A 22848-nucleotide genomic window follows, 5' to 3' on the forward strand; every position below is an offset into this window, starting at 1 on the left:
CCACATGAAAAGGATCTCAGTATTGCTGGTGATAAGGCAGAGATTGTTAGAGGTGCAGGTTAGCCTGAAAGAGAGCTGGGTGTCATCTGCATAACACTGGAAGGGTGAGGAGAAGGTAGAGATCAGGAGGGCCAAAGAGGTCAGACAGATGTTGAAGAGCCAGGGGCTGACCTGCAGCATGCAAGCCCAAGCTCAATCAATGAAACTGTCCAAAGCTGTCTATATGTCTCATGTTTTGCACTCATTTTACTGTCACAGTGACTATTCTGAGAGAGGAAATGAGCACCATACCAAGTGTGCATTGCATGCTCAGAAGGAATGAACATGTGAATTACTAGCACGGACATGTTTAATAAATTGGTGGTCATTCTTATGTTCCCAAAATGCACTTTGTTTTTATGCAAAGCAGCCAGCAGCCTATATTCACGACATGCACAACATTCAAAACTTAGCTCTGCCCCTAGTCCCACTCACAACACTGACAATCCTGCCCCAGTACCGCCACACCACTGCCAATCGCCACTCCCCTCCCCTCACCCTGCCTTCAGGGCGGGGGGGGGTGGAGTTCCCCCAGTAAATTGTGTCCATTTCCAGCACTGCAAAGACCCTATGTAAACGCATTTTTTGGCTCTATATGAAATTAAGTAGTTTCTCAGTTGCTGGGCACATCACGCAGCATGTGCCCCATTTTTCATCTGCTCATAGCAGAAAAATTAGGCCGGGTTCGGGATTTCAAAGCTTTTGACATACAAATGCTTCACCAAAGCCACAAGCAAGTTGAAAATAATCCCACTGCCTGAGCTAAGAAAAAGCTATATTTTCTGGTTTGAGGCCACCAGAAAGACGTGTGCATAACATTTAAGCACACTAAAACAAATACAATGTTGCCATGAGATGCATACATTCATATATGACACGGTTTGAAAATTAAATAAATTGCCTTCTGGTTAAATAGTTAAGTAACAACCTGCGAGATTTTAGATGTAATTTATATCCTATAACCAGTTCTAATCTCGGTTTAGCTACTTGTCTGCTTTGTGTGATCTTGGGCAAATCCCTTTATCTTCCTAGAATTGACTTCCCTTGTTTGACAGCATCGCAGATGCTAAACCATGATATTAAGTAACACATAAAAAAAACGGTCTCCTTGCATGAAAGCATTCTCTTTTCCCCAAATAGTCTTTCCTGGCACGAGGGACCTGCTTGTCAGAAGAGGCTATGGCGACATCTTAAAATAGATGTTACTATAGATAGCTCGGGACAGATGGGATGGTTTATCTTGGCACTGGAGAAGGTGGGTTTCTGATCTTGGGGGATGTTGTTATTACAAGTTTAATGGATCGTGCTTCCTCTGTTTACTTCAATGTCTTCCTGTATTGTTCTGCATCCCCCGCAGGAAGCAGGCCCTGGCTCTGGGGCAAATGCCGTCCAACAAATAAAGAGCGGGCTCACAGACCAACAGAAGACTAGGTACATGTTGCTGGGCTGGCCAATAGGGACATCTCCTAATAGGATGGCGCGGCACTGCAGAAGAGCTAGGACGGCTGGTACAGAGCCTCCTGACACATGGCAGGCTTTGCGGCAAAAAGAGACAGGCCCTGAATACATCACAATCAGCGTTGCTGAGGCATCTGCCAAGATGGCGCCCAATTTCCCTATCGGCTGACCTGCCAAACTATGGACTTCGGGCCCACTTGATTTTTAAGAATGTCACCCAAAATTCAGCACGTGTTCAGTTAAAGAACCGAGAGCAAAGTTTACAATAATGTTTCCAATTATGTATGACAAAATATGTGCATTGAATGTTGCCTATTTCCGAAGACAACTGACATGTGAAATTATTTGGGAAACGTTTGTCGAGTTTGCTTCAAAATCTGTAAATTCTCTAATTTTTCAACAAATTATGAACACTATGTCCAAGTGGAGCTTTCTGGCAAAATGCAACATTGTGCAGACTGCGGTAGCACAAAGGGCTGCTGTATTGGATTGCAAATGTTTCTGTCCATCAAGGGATGTGGAAGAACCAGGGAAAGGTGCAGCATGAGGGAGGGAGAGAGAGAAAGAGAGAGGGAGAAGCCATGTAAGAGAAAGAGAGAAGGATGAAGCATCTATGAACAGTAGTGGAAGACGGAGAGACAGAAGGACGGGGGCTAGAGAAAACAGGAGGGAGGGAAGTAGCAGGCTGGAGTGGTAATTCAAAGAGAGACAATGCAAAAGAGAGACTGATGGAGATTAACGTAAGATGGTCTTCTAGAGAGCCCTTCTGCCATGTTGGTTGGCCATGCTGCGCATCAACCCGTAAGGAAACGGGAACGCAGGAGAGACAGATGCGAAACCTATGATATTGATTGATCTGTGTAGGTCGGAAGTACCCAGGACCTCAATATTATTCTGCTTCTATGGGTTTGGTGGTGACACTTGGGAGTATGTTATCCGGAGGGGAGATCCAGCGTTCCGGATCTGGGAATGGAGGATGAGGGAAGGCGATAGTCTGGAGACTCCACACATTACCATAAGCTACATACTAAAGGTAATGTAAGCCAACACGTTTTGGTTCAGAGAAAGGGCTTCTTGAACTCTGAAAACCCTAGACCCCCATTTCACCTTGTTTAGTATGCTGGGTTTCAGGCGGAGAGCCACGTCAAACCTGACTCTAGCTTGCCCTTACTTGCTCAGGTGCTGTTCTCAGTGGCCAGTTGGGACTGTTGCCCATCTTGGCAATGCCCACCTGGACAGTGAACAACGTTTGTAAGGTGATGAGGGCAGAGGCCAGAAACCCTAGTTGTTTCTCCCAGAGGTCTACCCTAGTGTCTCCCACAAGCCTCAACTTCCTCGCACATAGTACCCAAAGCCACTGGATATAATGAAACGATACCCCGTCACCCCCAGGATTCTCCCCAACCCCCACTCACTGGGTGTTATGGCAGCCCCAGAACGTTGCTATCAGAATAATGCTGAAGCCCTGGAGGTGGCTCTTTATGATGAAATGAAGAGCAAGAAATATAAAAGATGGAGTGTGGGTTCCTCAAAGATCCTCACAAAGCTGGAGGTACCATCCTTTGGCCTAAAGGGGCTGCGGCGGCTACAGGAAGGTGGAGAGAAGCATGAAGACAGCGAAAGAAAGTGAGCTGGGTGGGGGTGGGGGGATTGGATGCGTAGTCCAATAACACTGCAATCTCAAGTTTGCAATGTCTCTATAAACAACAAACATTGGGAGAGAGAGAGAGGGGAAAACAAAGAGAGAGAGAGAGAGAGAGAGAGAGAGAGAGAGAAAGAGAGAGAGAGAGAGAGAGACAGAGACAGAGAGAGACAGAGAAGTGGGTGAAATGCTCTTAAGGAAAGAGAGAGACAGGAATATTAAGGAAAACGAAAGTGATGAACTCTGGAAGAGTGTTAATCAGTTCAGTGGCTGATCATTTCAGACCCTGAATTTCCCTCTGAAGCAGTGGTCGAAGTGAGCGGGAGCGGACGGGAGTGCTGCTCCTCTACATTTTTAAATGACCTTTTGCAGCTCCTATACTTTTATTTTAAAAAGAAACCGTTCCGGAATGATTTCGTTTTAAAATAGAAGTGTAGGAAGATGTTGAAACTTGCACTTTCAGTGCAATGCACTGGACATTCCCTTAAACAGCAGTTGCATGTGTTTGGGGTGTGTATTGTGTGTGGGAGGGGATGTGGTGATGGGGTTTGTGGGCAGTGGGTGCAGACCGGTAGGGAACATAGTTCCACTACTTCTTTTTGTACACTTCTGTCACTGCTCTGAAGGGACCATGTACGTTTCCCATCAGACCTAACAACAGTCCCATGGAAAAAAAAACTATTATCCCAAAATTACGGCTAAAAATAGCCCAGCTTCACTCCAAAAAGGGCTTCAACATTTCAGCATTTGTTTAGGGAAGCGATCTTAGGGAAAGACAGCATATCACCCAAGACTGATATATCTACAGCAGCCATGATCAGAAGCTGAACGCCATTCAGACATCAACCGCAGCGAGGCCACCAGTAGTGGCAGAAGGGCGCTTTACAAGAACACCTACAGTACTTGACATCCTCCCCCAATCCCAGGAAAACTCAACTCAAACCTTAAAACCCAACCAAACAGAAACCCAATCCATACACCAAAGTGCAGTCAAACACTGAATCTGATTTGCACATAGAACCCCCCCACTCAAACCCGACACCCAATCAATTAATGAACTGCACTTAAACACTGACCCCTCATCAAATGCAGACTGAAACTCAAACATCATTCCCCATTTCAACAATGAACCCCAATAACAACACTGATCCTATCAAACGTCAGTAAAGCACTGCACCCCAATTCTAGTATCTGCCCATACTTGACAAAAGCCTGTGCGTCAATGCCTTGTCACAGCCCCACTTCAGTGGTAGAAGAGAAGCGGCTCCCAGATCACGGAGCTGGACATTTTGGCGCTGCTGGCTCGGCGCAGGCCGGTTTGGCATGGACATTTTGCCGCAGGAGCCAGTTTGGCAGGGGCAGTTTGGCGCAAGTTTAATTAACATTGCATTGCAGTTGCAATGTTAATTTAAAAAAATATATATGTATATAGTTTTAGAGCATTCGCAAACCCTGGCATGCAGAACTGCGAGAATGAACCGTTAACCACAAGGACATGGCAATCGTGTTGATATAATCTGCAACAGCTGCTTATATTAGGCATAACGTATTCAGAATGACCCACGTTAAAAGAAGTAACTGGCGCGTGCAAGATTGATAAAATCTCTATAGCTAGTGGTTACTTTGTTGGTCTCACAACCCTGCAGACCAGGGTTCGAGACAGTATTAAAACTTTGATGTGGTTTATTCAATTAAAATCCTTGAACTATACCGCGCCGAAACGTGCTGGGGCCAAAAGATCCCTGCGCCGAACCGGCCGCGCCGAAGGGCTGTACCGCCCGGATCAAGCAAATCGTCCCAGGGACAGGACCGTTCTTGGAAACTCCGGTTTCCTCACCAAAGAGCAACTACGCGACCCCTCGAGTCCAGAACACCTCTAGAGGCGCAATGGGGACCCCGAGTGAGCTCCCCCTGACTGGGCGTTATGTGGCGGCAGAGGGGAGCAGGTGAAGGTGTAGAATTCTGGACATGTCTTTCTCACAGCAAGAAAGTGACATGTCCGACGGCCCAGCTGATGAAGACGCGGAAACGAGCTGTTTCCTGATACACGCGGCGCGCGTGCTGCTCGCTGCCAGGCTCAGGGAATTCTATCACTTTACGGAAATGAAAGACTTTCAATTGCTTCGAAAGAATAAATATTTCAGAGAGAGGGCAGTGTGTGTGCCAAATCGCTGCCCAGACAGGACGAAAGGCATGGGTAAGAGAATTAACTTTCAGGAACGTATACGTTTTAATCAATCTTTCTTTCTTTCTTTCTTTCTTTCTTTCTTTCTTTCTTTCTTTCTTTCTTTCTTTCATTATTTCTTTCTTTATTTCTTTCTTTCTTTATTTCCTTCCTTCTATCTTTCTATCACGTGTTGCCCCAACAGGACAGAGCTATTCAACCTTCTCCCTCTATGTCAAGTGTACCGTTTTGCCCATGGTTTACAGTTTTTTCGGTGCCCACTCTGAACTTCTCCTGCCCTCATTCTTTCCCCACCGAACCTCAAATGTACTTAATAAAAGGGCATGACCCCCAACCTAATAACGCTATGGCAATCTATAGACCTTCAACCCTTCTGTTTGGGGAGGTGTTACTTCCCAAACACGCTTCCCGTGAAAAACGTTTAGTTTGACCTAATATGCTAAAACGTCTTCAAACAAAAAACGTGTGCCTACTAAGTTCACAGAGGGCATATATTAGAACATCCCAGGCCGCTTGGTGTCTCAAACTGCAAAGTATTCATCTTAAGTGATGTGTTATGGTGTTTGATGTAATGTGTCAAAATATGGCCAAATATAAATCAGTTGACATTAGACTTTGTCACCAATCAAATTTCCAACTCCTCAACCCCGTCATGTTAGTCTTTCAGAAGACTAGGCCGACAAGAATTCACGCACATCTTCCAAGCTGGTCAGATGGCACTGCGAGTAGAGCGCTCGCCTTGACATCGTGCAGAGCGTTCTGACACAGGTGCGTATCCTGGCAGCGCCAAACTCAGCCCTTCGTGCTTCCAGAGGTCGATAAATGAGCATCACACACCGTGGGAAATAGGCAGCGCTCAGATACCTGAGGAATGGTATCACTGTATAAATGCAAAAATATATATATATATATTCTAGAAAATACCTTGAGAAAAAGCCAGCTAATGAGGGCGCATCCGTGACACAGAGTCGTCTTCAGTCACTTTTGGGGAGTGCCTAACAACTGCGGACCTTAATAAAACCCACTAAAGGCGTCACTTTTATATTAAGGAATTGTTGTTTGCTTATTGCCTGTTTGCGTATTGTTTTATTGAGTCTGGGCACTCGCCATGCTCTTTGATGTTAAAGCGCCCGTTGCCTTATCCTGTGTCTGCAGGTGAGAAGCCCCTCCCTGGCTTTTGCTGTGATTCCGCTGGGGATTAACAAAAATTAACAGCTCTGCTCCATTTGACACCATTCCACACCAGCTCCACTTTGGAGACATGTGCAGTGTAGCTGCAGAGACGCCTGTACCTGACCACCGACATATATGCACTGCAATGAGAGACGCCTGTACATGACCACAGACATATATGCACTGCAATGAGAGACGCCTGTACCTGACCACCGACATATATGCACTGCAATGAGAGACGCCTGTACCTGACCACGGACATATATGCACTGCAATGAGAGACGCCTGTACCTGACCACGGACATATATGCACTGCAATGAGAGACGCCTGTACCTGACCACGGACATATATGCACTGCAATGAGAGACGCCTGTACCTGACCACGGACATATATGCACTGCAATGAGAGACGCCTGTACCTGACCACGGACATATATGCACTGCAATGAGAGACGCCTGTACCTGACCACTGACATATATGCACTGCAATGAGAGACGCCTGTACATGACCACGGACATATATGCACTGCAATGAGAGACGCCTGTACCTGACCACGGACATATATGCACTGCAATGAGAGACGCCTGTACCTGACCACGGACATATATGCACTGCAATGAGATACGCCTGTACCTGACCACCGACATATATGCACTGCAATGAGAGACGCCTGTACCTGACCACAGACATATATGCACTGCAATGAGAGACGCCTGTACCTCACCACCGACATATATGCACTGCAATGAGAGACGCCTGTACCTGACCACGGACATATATGCACTGCAATGAGAGACGCCTGTACCTGACCACGGACATATATGCACTGCAATGAGAGACGCCTGTACATGACCACGGACATATATGCACTGCAATGAGAGACGCCTGTACCTGACCACGGACATATAAGCACTGCAATGAGAGACGCCTGTACCTGACCACGGACATATATGCACTGCAATGAGATACGCCTGTACCTGACCACCGACATATATGCACTGCAATGAGAGACGCCTGTACCTGACCACCGACATATATGCACTGCAATGAGAGACGCCTGTACATGACCACGGACATATATGCACTGCAATGAGAGACGCCTGTACCTGACCACGGACATATATGCACTGCAATGAGAGACGCCTGTACCTGACCACGGACATATATGCACTGCAATGAGATACGCCTGTACCTGACCACCGACATATATGCACTGCAATGAGAGACGCCTGTACCTGACCACAGACATATATGCACTGCAATGAGAGACGCCTGTACCTGACCACCGACATATATGCACTGCAATGAGAGACGCCTGTACCTGACCACGGACATATATGCACTGCAATGAGAGACGCCTGTACCTGACCACGGACATATATGCACTGCAATGAGAGACGCCTGTACCTGACCACGGACATATATGCACTGCAATGAGAGACGCCTGTACATGACCACGGACATATATGCACTGCAATGAGAGACGCCTGTACCTGACCACGGACATATATGCACTGCAATGAGAGACGCCTGTACCTGACCACAGACATATATGCACTGCAATGAGAGACGCCTGTACCTGACCACCGACATATATGCACTGCAATGAGAGACGCCTGTACATGACCACGGACATATATGCACTGCAATGAGAGACGCCTGTACCTGACCACGGACATATATGCACTGCAATGAGAGACGCCTGTACCTGACCACGGACATATATGCACTGTAACGATAACGAGAGATGCCTGTAACTGACCATACAAATCTATTCCCTCCCGTGCAGATAGTTACACTGACTATAGAGATGCCTGTAACCGACCACACCGATATGTCCCGTGACATGAGAGTTGCGTATAATTAATCATAACATACGTATATGCTGACATGAAAAATGCCTGTAGCTGACCATAACGCAGACACTTGGTATAAGAAATGTCTACACCTGATTATAGAAATATACACCATGGCAGGCACAGTTCCCCTTAAAATTTCAGTATAACTCAAGAATGCAGCCCCAGGAGAGGTGCCTGGAACTGACTTTAGGAATAGATGCCCCGGCCGGAGGGGTACCTCTTAATTATTACCAACCTGTCTTTACTGAGTGGAGACATGCCTGAAGCTTACCATTGATATACATGCGCCGGCAGGACATGTGTCTGACCGGCCTTTGACATGAATTCCCAGAAAGGGGCGCTGTCTCGCGCTGCAAGTAGGAACAGGCTGTGTGCATTTACAAGAGAGGTGCACCTTGCGGGCAACCCACTCTGAAGTAGTGCCTTTTTATATATGTATTACATCATTGACTTTGTTAACAGGCGATATTTCTAGACCACTAATAGTTCATAATTGATTATCGGTGTATCTGCACGTATTTATGATGCTTTGTTCCTAAAGAAAAATACAAATCGTTGCATAGAGCAAAAGTAATACATCATTAAAACCCGCAAGCTGGAGAGGTGCGTCTTTCTGGCCACGTGCAAGTGTATACCACACACCGTTAAGAGAGGTGCCTCTGAACGCCAACGAACATACACGCACTGACAGGAGGAGCGCCTACTGACCATAGAGATGTCAATGCTGCCAGGAGGGTTGCGCATCACTTACCATCGACATATTTACACTGGCAAGAGGGGCGCTTCTAACATCCATAGAAATGCACACCTGCCAGGAGTGGTGAATGTGACTGGCCATAGAAATGCATGCACACGCACACACGAAGTGCCCTGCCTCTACATGTGCGTAGACACATAGACATATAACAAGAGAGTCGGGGTAAGAGATTGGAGCACGTCAGAGTCTAACACGAGCTTCGGCTCCCCTTCCCGAGACGAGGACAGGATTCAGCTCAGGAGGTGACCAGTGTCTCAAGTTAGAGCGGCGCCCATCGTCACCAGTGGAATTAATGGATAGTAGTAGCCTTCGTTGACTGGCATGCCAGGGTACCCGCTGGTTTGCAGCCTATCCGTGTCTCCTGTGCAGTGGCCATCCCTTGGTGTGTTCCTTGTCAGCAGTGCAATAGTCGGCAGCACTGGAGGATGCCAATTCTTCTCTGGAGCCCCGGGCAGCAATGGCGTGGAGCCTTAAGCAGTGCAATGGTTAACTGCCCTGGCGTTGACCCCTAACTGCCCTGGTGTTGACCCCTTTTTCTCAGATACCCTTGTCGGCATTGGCGTTGAGCCTTGCCAGCAGTGCAATGGTTAACTGCCCTGGTGTTGACCCCTTTTTCTCCGATACCCTGATCGGCATTGGCATGGAGCCTTGCCAGCAGTGCAATGGTTAACTGCCCTGGTGTTGACCCCTTTTTCTCCGATACCCTGGTCGGCATTGACGTTGAGCCTTGCCAGCAGTGCAATGGTTAACTGCCCTGGTTTTGACCCCATTTTCTCCGATACCCTGGTCGGCATTGACGTTGAGCCTTGCCAGCAGTGCAATGTTAACTGCCCTGGTGTTGACCCCTTTTTCTCTGATACCCTGGTCGGCATTGACGTGCAATGGTTAACTGCCCTGGTGTTGACGCCTTTTTCTCCGATACCCTGGTCGGCATTGGCGTGGAGCCTTGCCAGCAGTGCAATGGTTAACTGCCCCGGCGTTGACCCCTTTTTCTCCGATACCCTGGTCGGCATTGGCGTGGAGCCTTGCCAGCAGTGCAATGGTTAACTGCCCCGGCGTTGACCCCTTTTTCTCCGATACCCTGGTCGGCATTGACGTTGAGCCTTGCCAGCAGTGCAATGCTTAATTGCCCCGGCGTTGACCCCTTTTTCTCCGATACCCTGGTCGGCATTGACGTTGAGCCTTGCCAGCAGTGCAATGGTTAATTGCCCCGGCGTTGACCCCTTTTTCTCCGATACCCTGGTCGGCATTGACATTGAGCCTTGCCAGCAGTGCAATGGTTAACTGCCCCGGCGTTCATCCCTTTTTCTCCGATACCCTGGTCGGCTTTGGCGATGAGCCTTGCCAGCAGTAAAATGGTTAACTGCCCTGGCGTTGACCCCTTTTTCTCCGATACCCTGGTCGGCATTGACGTTGAGCCTTGCCAGCAGTGCAATGGTTAACTGCCCTGGTGTTCATCCCTTTTTCTCCGATACCCTGGTCGGCTTTGGCGATGAGTCTTGCCAGCAGTGCAATTGTTAACTGCCCCGGTGTTGACCCCTTTTTCTCCGATACCCTGGTCGGCATTGACGTGGAGCCTTGCCTTGTTTGCATTGTTCTCCTTCCCTCCCCACTCCTCTGACACTGCCATGCTCGCCACTAGCGTCCCCTGGAGTCCTCTGCAGTAACGTCCGCCCTGGGTGCCCGCTTACCCGAGAAAGTCATGACGAGGAAGGCGGCGAGGGCCCGTCCGGCAGCTGCCATCGCCTCCCGCTGGAAGAAGGGCTCTGGGCTCGGGTGGAGGCCGGAGGAGGAGAGGCGCTGTCCACTGCTGAGGCTCCCTGCAGCGAGCTCACGGAATCTCCGCTCTCCACAGGGCCTCGGTCCTGCCAGATGTATCGGCTGCAATACGCGGCGCCTCTGTCCGTTCGGGATGGTTCTGGCCTTTGTGGAGGTCTCTGTCTGCAAATGAGAGGTTTTCCCAAAGATGAGCAAGCTCTTTCCGAGGTCGGGAGCGGCTCGGGGCTGTGGATGTCTCTCCTCTTCCCAAGTGGGCCTTTTATTCCCTTCTCTCCGGGGTCTGCCCCCATTGCCGCTTCCTGCCCCGCTTATCACCCCCCGGATCTCTGCACGTTCACCACTTCAGTAACTTTATTTCTGGCGCCAGCCCTGGCCCCCTCCCGTCTCCTTCAGGGACAGCCTGCGAGGCGACGAGCAGTAGAGGGTGGGGCTGGGAGGAAGAGGAGGCCAGGGAGGGGCGCTTCTGAAACTTGTCCGTGACCTTTTATCTTTGGACAAACACAATATCTCCGGACAGAGGTCTTTACCCATGAGAAGCCGCAGAGACAGCTGTCTGTCTGCTTCACCCCGCCCCCCCTCTCTCTCTGTCTCTCTCCCCCTCTTTCTCTCTCCCCCTCTTTCTCTCTCTATCTCTTTCTCTATCTACCTATCTCTTCATCTATCCATCTATCTACCCACCCATCCAGGCACCCGCCCATCTATCTATCTCCTTGCCACAAGACATTCCCATCTACCTCTTCCCATTTCTATACATGAATCAATACGTTTGGAAAGTTCATCCAACCCTGGCGATAGCGTATCTGCTTGTGCCAGGTAATGGCATTAGCGCGTCTAATGTGCACATTCCCTCCTATGTTAAGTGGCCAGGGGGAGTGCTTCACGCACCTGCAGCCTGCTGCCTCCCCTATCCGGCTCAACTAACATCAGTTTACCAGAGAACCGGCATGAATATGACATGATATGATAGTTTATTTATATAGCGCCTGTACGCAATGTGTTTCAAAGCGCTTCAAGGCAAGGGAGGGAACAAGGGAAAATACAATGACATTGAATAGTCCTAATACCGTGCAACTTTGCCCTTGCACCTGTGCACTTGCACGTGTGCAACGATTCTGTAATCTGGCCTTTGAGTATCACAACATGAGGGATTCTTCATTCCTAAGAAGTTGGATAAGCTTAGATGAATACGCCAGAGGAAATCACGCTTCATTACTTCCCCCTGCCTTATCCAGTCCACTACCATTATTAATTCACCCATCTAAGTTTCTTCAGACTACTAGTTGACTAGGCTGATATTAATTCATCAAATGGTGGACAGCTTTACCCTTCAACAGATGTGTTTATGTCGTCTTATTATGTCGCATGTGAGTGTATGGTATATGAGTACATCATATCAATGTGTGGCATATAACAATGGCATATATTGTATAGCATATGAGTCTTTGGCATATCAGTGGTGTATGAGTGTTTGGTATGTGACTGTCTGGAATATGGGTGTCTGGTGTATGAGTGTTGGCTGTATTGCATAAGTGTGTATGGTATATACGTGTATGTTGTGTGAGTGTATGTCATGGAAGAGTATATCCTGAGGGTGTATGGCATGTGAGTGTGTGTCACATAAATATGTGTGTAGCCTAATGTAACGCTCACCTGATTCCCACGGAGGCGCAGGTCTGGCTTCGAGTGCTGATGCTTCTTCAATGGTGAAGCGCAGGACTCTGAAGATGGACAGGAAGGGCCCTCTACTCTGGCTTCTCCGGCTCGCAGGAATATTCCCCTGTGCGTGAAAAGGGAGTATTACCTACTGACTGAGTTATGCTCAAGCCTCCCACTCTCTTCCAACCCTCCACGATACCCTTCCACGATTCCCTGTGAAGTCTCACCTTAGGGTCTGAAAGGACGAGCTCTCCATCCTGCTTCTGACGCAGGGGCGCGTTGAACCCAGTTACTTCACTGGATTGAGGTTGGATGGGAGTTCAGGTAAGCTTGATCATACTGGTAAGGCGCTGTAAAAGTTCTGTTGCAAGTTCAAAAGTTCAAGCTTTAAATAATAATGTTCATTGTCTTTTTTCAGGTGATGAATGAAGATTCCTTTGGAGACTTCTTGCAACAAAGCGCTGATGTTGATGTCTTTTCCCCATAGGGGCCGGGGTTTCGGAATGCCGGAGATATGGCGCCGACCCGAAGTGAAACGTGCAGTTCCAGTAAAGATCTGGTAAGTCCTAGATGAGCGCTCAGGTAATGTTTTTGCATTCGCTCATCTAATGTCTTTGTCTTTTTTCCCCATAGGGGCTGGGGTCCTGCTTGGAAGCAGCAAGACCCGAAATGAAATGGGAATGACCCAACAGGTAAGTCTTATTCCCTTCCTTCTCTCACCTCTTATTCTTGTCTTTTTCTCTAGGCTCTGGGAAGTGGCTGTGTATCTGGATGATCGCTGCTGAAGATGGAGGAACCCAGGAAAGGTGAGTGAAATGCAGCGCTGCAGCGATCGTAACGAAATGCTTTTAAAAATGATGTCTTCCCTTTCAGGATCGTCGGTGATGTCTCCGTGTTGCAGATTAGCTGGTAGGTCTCTTGTCTCCCTTTGCAGGTGACCCAGGATGTTGACAGGCGTGGCTGAAGTCCAGATGCAGGAGCTGACACGGTGAGCGTCCAGCTGCGAGGAGCAGAACAACGCGAAGCATGAGTTGCTGATCGGGTGTGGTTTAAACAGCTTTGGAAGAAGTTCCAAGTGTGTATCCTTCCTCCGATCAGGTATGTATCCTTCCCCGACCACACCCGGGTGGAAAGTAGTCCCACAGGTAAAGTAGTTCCTATTCAGGCGTCAAAAGGGCCTGGATGTGGCAGCATGGTCTGCATCAGGTAAGTGCACATTAAAACACTTGAACACATGTCGAGCTTTATGAGCCTGGCGCCTAAGGCGCCAGGACAGAGGTCCAACATGAGCCTGGCGCCTAAGGCGCCAGGACTGAGTCCAAAGGGCCCCAGCTTGGGCCCGCTGGCACTCCCCTGGGGGAAATGATGCCTGCCTCTGGGGTTGCTGGGTCGGACCTGGCTCCTTGGAGGTAGGCATCATGACACCTAAGTGTGTGTGTGCATAAGTGTGTGTGGCATAAATGAAGAGGTGTAAGAGTGTGATTGTCTGGCATAAGAGCATGTGGCATAACACTGGGTACCGTAAGTGTATGTGGTGTCAGAACATGTGGCATACATGTGTGAGGCATAATAGTGTGTTGCACAAGAGTGTATGGCATAAGATTGTGTGGCATAAGAGTTTGTGACATACAGGTGTTTATTGTAAGAGTGTGTGGAATACGTGTGTGGTGTAAGTGCAGATGGTGTAAGCACGCATGGCATATGTGTGTTTGTATGTGTGTGTGTGTGTGTGTGTGTGTGTGTGGTTTATGTGTGTGTGGCATAAGAGTGGCTGGTTTAAGTATATGAGGTGTAAGAGTGTGTGGCTGAAGAGTGTGTGAAATAATATCATATACAATAAGTGTGTGTGCTATAAGAGCATATGGCACAAGTGTGTGGCGTAAGAGTGTGTGGATAACAACATGTGACATAGGAACACTTGGTGTAAGAGCATGTGGTGAAAGTGGGTGTTGTGTAACATTGTTTTGCATAAGAGTGTGTGTCAAGTGTGTATGGCATAGCATTGTGTTGTGTAAATATGTGTGGTGTAAGAGCGTGGTGTGTAAGAGGTTTGGCATAAGAGCACATGATGTAAACGCATGTGCTCTAAGAGTGTATGGCATAAGAGTGTGTGATGTAAGAGTGTGGCATAAGTTTGCATGGTGTAAATACACATTTCATAAGGGTGTTGTGCATAGGAGTGTGTGGTGTAAGAGAGTGTGTTGTAAGAGCATGTGGCAGAAGAGCACGTGGCACAAGAGTGTGTGGCATAAAAGCAAGTGGCATAAGAATGTATCATGAAAGTGCATGTGGCAAAAGTGTATGGGGCATAACACTATGTGACATAAGCACATGTGCTGTATGAGTGTGTAGTGTGAGTGTGCTTGGCATGAGGTCAAGCTTCGTAGGTGTACATGGTGTAAAAGCATGTGGCATAAGAGCATGGGGTGAAAAAGTGTGTCACATAAGAGTGTGTGGCATACAAGCATGTGACATAAGTTTGTGTGACGTATGTGCATGTGGCACTGGCCCGTGGTGTAAGACTCGTGCCACGCTCTCCTCCTCTGGTCTCTTGAACGTCCTCCTCTGCCTTTTATCCTCAGCCAACTAACCTAAACTGAACCATTCAGAAACACCTTCTTCAATACCCCACCCCTTCCCAGTATTGGTTAATTACTCTGTCCAATGACTTACCTGTCTCCAGGGAGTGTGACAGGGGAAGGGCTGGGGAGGGCTCTTAAGGGACTGTAAACACCACCCCTTTTCTTAGGCAGTCGGACTGCATTTCTGCTTTGGAGCCTGTAATGGCTCACAGGGACCCGTTACTCTTTTAGGCCTCTCTGGAGGCCTTTGTCCATTTGTATCCCTGGTGGTTTAGTGGAATTCTTTAATATGCCCTATCCCTGGTGGTTTAATAGGTTGTGCTCCTCATGTGCCGGCTCCATTCCTGGGTGCCGTGTTGGCTTGAATTGTCGCCCCATCCTCCCTCCTTCCAGCTGGTGTTGTGCTGCTCGTTGCAGCTCTTGGTGCTACACAGTCTACTGCGGGATGGTCTCCGCTTCCGGCATTCCTCCCTGCTCCGGCATGCATGGTTCCTGTGATAAGCCTGTTTTGGCCTTTGCAGGTAAGTAGGAGCGAGGAGGGGGCCTGCCCACACTCGCTTGAGTACCCAGATGGCTGTTAGGGTTTGGGCTCCCTACCCCCTGACAGGGCTGTGCATGCACTCTCATCCCCAAGCACCACATTCTCCTACCTACCAATACCTCACCTTGTATACACATTCATCAATTGTTCTCCATGCTCCCTTGTGCTGTTCTTACTCAGTTTGGTCTTTTGGTACTCCTTCTCTTCCCTTGACATCAGCCAACAACCCACATCTTCTTGCGTCCTATGCCCCTCTATGTCCTCCCCCTTCACTATTCATTGGGTCTTTCCCTGGACTGGTACCTCAAGTTAGCCCATGCCTTCCTTTCCCCAGGGGAGGTGTTACGGCTCTAGTCAATAGCGGCCTGCTGCAGTGAGAATCATATTCAATGTCCCAGTTCATGTATGGGTGTTTGGGATGCCAGTTTGACAAGGGGACTGCTTTGTTGCCCAGTCACAGGTAAGAGTATTGTCTTTGTGGGTAACCACATAGAGATGGCTGTAAAGCTGAATACAATGCTCTGCAGTTCTGCCCCCAGAATGGATATAGTTATTTGGTGTGTGTAGCAGGTTGGGGTCGCTGACTTGCTAGGTTGACCATTTCACCGTCTTGCATTCGGTGACATCATTCCTTGCACCGGGTTGCACGGGGTGCTGGATCTGTGTATGGCTCGTTCTGAATTTGCAACTTTCTAGCTGCCTCTCTCGTGGTTCCGCTTCTCGCTCACACTTCCACTGCCGGGTGTTATTGAAACTGAAGTTTCCTAGGGAAAACAAAAATAGGCTGCCCAGCAGTATGCACAACAGGTATGGGGAAATAAAAGGTTGTACTCAATTCACCTAACCAGGCACATGTAGAAGGGATAGAAAAAGGGGGACCCCTAAATCCCATCCTAACAGTGTCGTGGCCCTGGTCCTGTAACATAGAGCAATAGGACATTCCAAGAAAGCATCCATTTTGAAAACAAATGGCTTGGTGTTGTATGGTTGGCACAATATGGGGACATAGTAAAAGCATTATACAGGTTGTGTGATTGGCCAGGGAAACTCTCTTCCCATATGGCCAGGGAAGGATAGCTACTACCTGATCCCAACCCTGGGGGTCTCTGCCTGAGGGAGGACCAGGGAGATGACCCACGTGGGAGGCAAGGAGACTCACTGGCAGGAACATGATATCCCCTCTTCCACTCAGGGTATGACATCACTCCAAATTCCTAAATTTATATGGCATATTTTGGTATAGATCCAGTCCAACCACTTTACACTGACGGTAGGGCTCTTTCTAACTCTTTTTACAAAAGAACTGAGACAAGGCTGTGCAGGAGATTAATGCAGAGCACTAATGCTGCAGAACTATAGTCATGGTCTAGTGGTTGGAAGGATCCGATAGGTGCTGATACATTTACAACCCCCAGAACCCCGAAGGAGAGAGAGTTCCAGTTTACCCGACTCGGGTCAGGAAGCGAGAAGGAAGCCAGAGACTGCAGAGAGCAGAAGAGATCCTTCCGACACTGTCATAAGAAGCAGAAGGGAAAAGGGTATGCCGCACAAAGGCTTACAGTAGGAGGCGCTGCGAGAGAAGGCCCAGGCATGGCGAGTACCAGAGTGCAGATGGGATGCCGGCAGAAGTAGAAGGTGCCCCGCTGGAGAGCCCGAATACCACACAGAAGGCTGAAGCATCCAGACCACACCGGTTAGCCCAGATCATGGAGTTGGGCCCCCGGGGCGCTTTGCAGCATGTGCGGCATGCTGAGCAAGGGCAGAGACATTCACAGGGCATACCTGGGCAAGGGAGCCTGGACACCGGATATAATTGAGAATTAGATCAATTAAAAGGGGTCGGAGGCCCAATACCTGAGTCAATTGAATTGCTGCATGTGAAGAAAGCCCTTGCAGGAAAGTATACCAGGCAACCTGTTGCAAGTCTGGGACCCGCACACAAAACTTAAAGTGAACGTCATGAAAGTCCTGGCAGGAGAGTATACAGGCAATTACAAATAGACTGTGAAATTCCTGTAGAGGAAGAGAGCCTCTTGAAATTGGGAATCCCAGGGGAAGGGAGCCATACTCCTGGGCTAAGAAGGTGAACAAAGTATGGAAATCAAGGAGAAGGAACCCCTTGAGTGTGTGAAATCTAGGGGATTTGCGGCATTGGACACATTGCATTTCGAGAGGAAAAGAACTGTGATTGTGATCTTTGAGGATGCTGGCAAACTCAGAGGGAGGGGACACCATGCCCCCTCTGAGAATTGTGGAACTTTGTGCAACTTTGATCTTGTGTTTATTTTGTTTGCACCTTTGGAAATTTGTGCTGGAACATGGAAACATCCTATAGATGGCTAGTTTAAAGACTAAGTGAGAAAAACTTGGCGGTAATGGAATTACCGTCAATGTTCCCGCTCTGCCATACTATGACTATGGCCCTGGAGTGGAGGATTCACCTAAAACAATGAGGTGATGCCTGGCATGTTTAGAATTAATCTTAACCTCTAGCATTAATCTGGGCATCGCTCCAGACCATCGTTCTTCACCTGCCAAGCCATTACAGAAGGGGAAAGACCATATGAAAATCAGACTTGGCCAAACCCCAAAAGGGGCAGTCCAGCCTGAACTGCTTGGTCACATCCCTCTGCACGAGACCACAAGCATCCCTAGACATGTTTCAGCCTTGTTGGGCCTCATCAATGACGAGTAGCTTGGGTTTCTAGGGCCAGTAGGCACGGGACCCACATCTGGGAATACCCGTCCCACTGGGGGTGACAAAGCAAAAACAAAGAGGTGATGCTGGAAGATTTAGAATGAATCTTAACCTCTGGCAATATGCTGGAGGTGAATCCTCCAACTCTTCACTGAAGAAGTGGCAAAATCGGCGGCATTACCACGGCAGAATTATTGCTGCAGTAATTCTTCCAAAAAAGCCCCATAGACTCCTATGGACTCATCAAAATTGGGATATACACCGCCACCACCACTTGTAATCTGGCAGTACTTCTGCCAGACCAAGTGGTGGCAACGGTAATTCAGTTGAATAGATTTACCGCCGGAATACTACCCAACCCGATATGAGGCCCTATATCATTTGCAATTTATATTCTTTAGCATGTAAGGGCGCAGATAGGATTTTGGACATAGGATGGAGAACTCTTTATTTTTGGAAATTCTGGCCCTGACATCCTTTAGAGTTGTTGAGGCAGGGAACCCCCTCCTAGTGATTGGGCGAGATAGATCTTTTCCCAACCCTCTTTTTACTTTAATAAAAATCTGTAGAAACAATCCCAATTCCTCTTTGTACGAGCCTTACTCCTGATTCATTTCAGTTGTTTAACCTTATTCTGGTAAAAATGAATTCCCTTGATCAAAAAGTAAATTTATATGTCATACAGTTCCACAATTGGGGGAAATAAATCTCAGACAGACATTATATAAGCTCAGGGAAAATTAGGTTTCCTTAAAGATTTGAGGAGCTGGCCAATCCATAATAGGTGGCACCTTCTGGAGATCCATGGCAACTCCTTCGGCAGACAGAACAATATCAATAAGCAACCAAGGGCTTATTCAAAGCACCCTCCTCAGATTTAGCAAAGAGGTGGTTTTCGCATAGGTGGTTTAGCAACACCTGTTTTACATGAAGCACATACTCTGTCAGAGACCTTGAGAATAGCAACATTTCATCCAAGTACATGATTAAAGAGTTTAAAAGGAGATTCAAAAAGAGAAACCCAGTCTATAAACCAGTGCAAGACTGAGGGCACCTCAGCAAACTGAAGGACATATTGCAATGTCGTAAGTGTCCGCAAGGTTGATGAAACACTGTCTGCTAATCATTTCTGGGTTTAATCCAGATTAGGTGGTAAAGCCCTCATAGATCATGCTTAGTAAAAATGGAAGCCCACCAGAATGCCTCCAGAATATCAGAAATAAGGGGACATGGGTGCATTTCTGTCATGGTAATATTGTTAAATACATAATAGTCAAGGTAAGGTCTCAGTTGTGTAGCGTATTTCTTGGTCACAAAAAACAATGAGGCAACTACCAGTCTTCAGGTTGGCCCATTACTGGTCTTGCAGAGCATGTTTCTCAAAAGGGACAAAGTATACTGAAGGGCCTCTGGGCCCCTGGGTGTGTGTCAATGGCACAGTCCTTTGATCGATGAACATAGAAAACTTGTTCCCGTTTCTCCCGAAACACATGTTGGTATTCACAACGCTTATCGAGTACTCCAGAAATGGATAGAAGGCGGATGTGACAAAATGACCTCTTCCCCGCTTGAGTAGAAGGGTGAGTAGTGGCTAAGGCACCTACTAACCCCTCAAACTGCTACAAAACAAGAGTGATCATAAATGCCATACAGGTAGAACAGACACAGTTATGAGATACACCTCAGTCACCTTTTGTGGTAACATGGGCTGTGGAAAGGCTATACTCTCAAGAGGGGTGTGGATGTGATTGAGTAGCTCCCCAAACAGTACAACAGTACAAAATAACGGGAATGTCAAATCAAGGGTCTACAAAATGATATATATTTAATTGAAAACACCATCTGCAATATTAACCTATTAGAAAAATTTTACACAAAACCCATCCCTGTGGAAAGAACAGAAAATATGTAAAAGATAACAAGACATACCACTCTAGGTAATGACATGGGGCGATAGATGGGTAATAACCACAATGATTGTAAAAAGGGTATGTTCTGGTGCAAAACGGGATTAAAAGTGATCAAAGTCTCTAGGTGCCAAAGGTGGACCAAGGAGCAGTTAGCAGACACCTTTCCGAGTTCTTAACAGTTCAACAGCATTGAGCCAGGCTTCTTGGTACTGTGTGAGCCGGCCCAGCCAAGTTTGGGTGCAGTGGTTCGTGTATTCCCAAGTGTGGAGCGGGTATCAAGCTGATTTGAAACAGTAGTTCAGAGCAGTTTCACAGTCTGTGAGGAATCTGAGGGCATCCTCAATTCTTTCCCCAATATATCCTCCTCCCTGACCCTGGGGGTAGATAGGCGAGGGAGGATCGCCTGGGTGGAGGAGACTTGGGGAGTGTGGGTGAAGCACCCTTGGTGAGACACAGTATCCCCCATTTCCCTTTTCTAATGAATCCAATATCTCCCAGGCCTTTGTAGGCTATTACCAGTCGCTTCCCAATCTTTCCAGTAAATCATCTCCTAGTAAACACCATTCAGGTACTGGGACAATGAAGAGAGAAAACAGTCAGAAATTCTCTCTTTATTGACTCTTACACACAGACATCACTTTGGTATTGGGAGAAGGAAGAGGCATCAAATACGGAAGAAAGACTGTTTGACAAGGAGCGGTATAGTCTTTCTGAAACCTTAATAGATGCCAGGAACTTTAAAAATTCGGACACAATAGCAAGAAGAGGACTCCTTCCTCTTTGGAACACGGCGGGACACGGAACGAGAAGTGGAGACCTGGAGCTGCAGCAGTAGAGGTGTGGAAACCGGAGAGAAGCCAAGTCGAGCGCAAGTAAGCCGTGTGAAGTGGAACCAGCATTATGGAACACTGCAGAGACGCCGTGAGCATAGGGAAGCTCCCTTGGTGTTTGCAGCTGCAGACCAGCGAGAACAGTGCTTACTGGTGCTCCAAGGAAGGCAGCAAGGTGAGGCGAAGTCCTTCGGAAGGAAACCAGAGGCCATGGAAAGGTGGCGCTAAGCAGCGAGAACCGAAAGGGGTTTTCCAGTGCCGTAAGGAAAACGACAGACAAGCGAATGGAAATCTGTGAGTCTGCCCATAAGGCCCCGGGGCATGTCAATTGCACAAAGGCAGCTAAGAAAACTTGACTATGTTAGAGGTCCGAGAAAGGGTGACAAACTGTTAAAGAGGCAAATATAAACCATTAAATTGAATGAAGGAAGAGTTGAAAAAGCATTGTCTTGAACTAAATGAACATTGTGAAGAGGCAAACAGCGTTGCTTAGAGTCAATCAAGCATTGCCAAAAGTCAAGCAGATATTATTAAGTATTACTGAAATAAATTAATGGTTGTGAAAAGAAAACCTGGATGCAAGAGTAAAGTACAATGAGAGGGCGCCAGACACTTTGGTCAAGAGAATTTAATTTAGGTAGGAAAATCCCACTCTAGCATAAGGCAAGTTAGGCCTTTTGCAACCCTCTTTATAAGTTAATAAAAGTTTATAGCCCAAACTTTATTCCGTTTTCTGTGTCTACTTCATGATGCCTTCACAGGTGGCACTCGAGCAATGCAGTACAATTGGCCCACTAGGGTCTATATGACAATCAGTTCTGGTTCGAGACTTAGTTACTGCTTGTTAGCGCTCATGTGTGACACTCCAGCATTTCAAATCGAGGTACAGTGATGGTTTGAAACTGTGATCCTGATGATCCAAAGTGTGGTTTGACTAAGCAGCAAATAGATGTCAAGCCGGTTCGAGTCATTTGGTATCCACTTATTCGTGTGATGCGTGACACAATGCTGCCAGCAGTTTGAGAGAAAGTCTGGTAATGAGCGGATGGTTCAAGCCAAACAGGTGACGGACTCAGCGAGGGATGCAACAACAGCTAGCTGAATTTAACTGCGGTTCGAAAAGGATTCTCAATGGAGTGCGGCTCGTAAGTGTCACCAGGCTCGGTTTGACAGTTGGTTTGATGGCAAAGATGCGGGTGACTAGAAGTGCAGTTTGGGTCGAGCGGTTCAGTACAGGCTTCAAAGGTCGCCTTTTTATGGAGACCCCATGTTCTGGTTGCCTGACTATAAAGATCAGTAATGAAGATACTGACGGTTCAAAAGGCGGTACGAAAAGATGCAATGAGCTTCTTGTTATAGCCGGGGCATCAGTGCACTCACTGGCAGCATGGTGCAACTGCAAACTAGTTAAAAGGCACAAGACAGTGGTTCAAAGATCGGGTGATTGCTACAGGCCGCACCAGAGGGTTCTGTTAGTTTGACTGGGTCCAACGAGCTTGAATCATGGCCTAAAGTGGCTCTACAGTAAAAATACAGGAATCTTGACTATCTTGGCTTTCAGGATGCTGTGAGTTCCAATTCAGGCACTCAAGGATATGATTAGTCCTTGTTATCTGGCTCCCACCATGGGGGAGGCTGCCACACAACTGCATGCTGAGATCCTGTGTATCTTTGTGTCTGCCAAAAAGGAAGGTCTTGCTCCAGCAGCAGGACACCCCAATGTGCCCTGGAGATGGT

The 22848-nt window shown here is 47.7% G+C and overlaps 1 protein-coding gene across 1 annotated transcript in view; it reads right to left on the reverse strand.

Moving 5' to 3' along the window:
- LOC138450587 (neural cell adhesion molecule 1-like) overlaps window positions 1-11191 on the reverse strand; it is a 34288-nt gene extending 23097 nt beyond the window's left edge. Inside the window, exon 1 of the mRNA XM_069604846.1 lies at window positions 10807-11191. Within this exon, the coding sequence (XP_069460947.1) occupies window positions 10807-10858 (52 nt within the window). The 5' untranslated portion in view covers window positions 10859-11191. The remainder of the gene's footprint in view (window positions 1-10806) is intronic.
- Between the last annotated feature and the right edge of the window lie 11657 nt (window positions 11192-22848).

The sequence above is a fragment of the Ambystoma mexicanum genome, chromosome 1p, assembly GCF_040938575.1.
Source record: "Ambystoma mexicanum isolate Mex_15411 chromosome 1p, UKY_AmexF1_1, whole genome shotgun sequence".
Classification (NCBI taxonomy): domain Eukaryota; kingdom Metazoa; phylum Chordata; class Amphibia; order Caudata; family Ambystomatidae; genus Ambystoma; species Ambystoma mexicanum.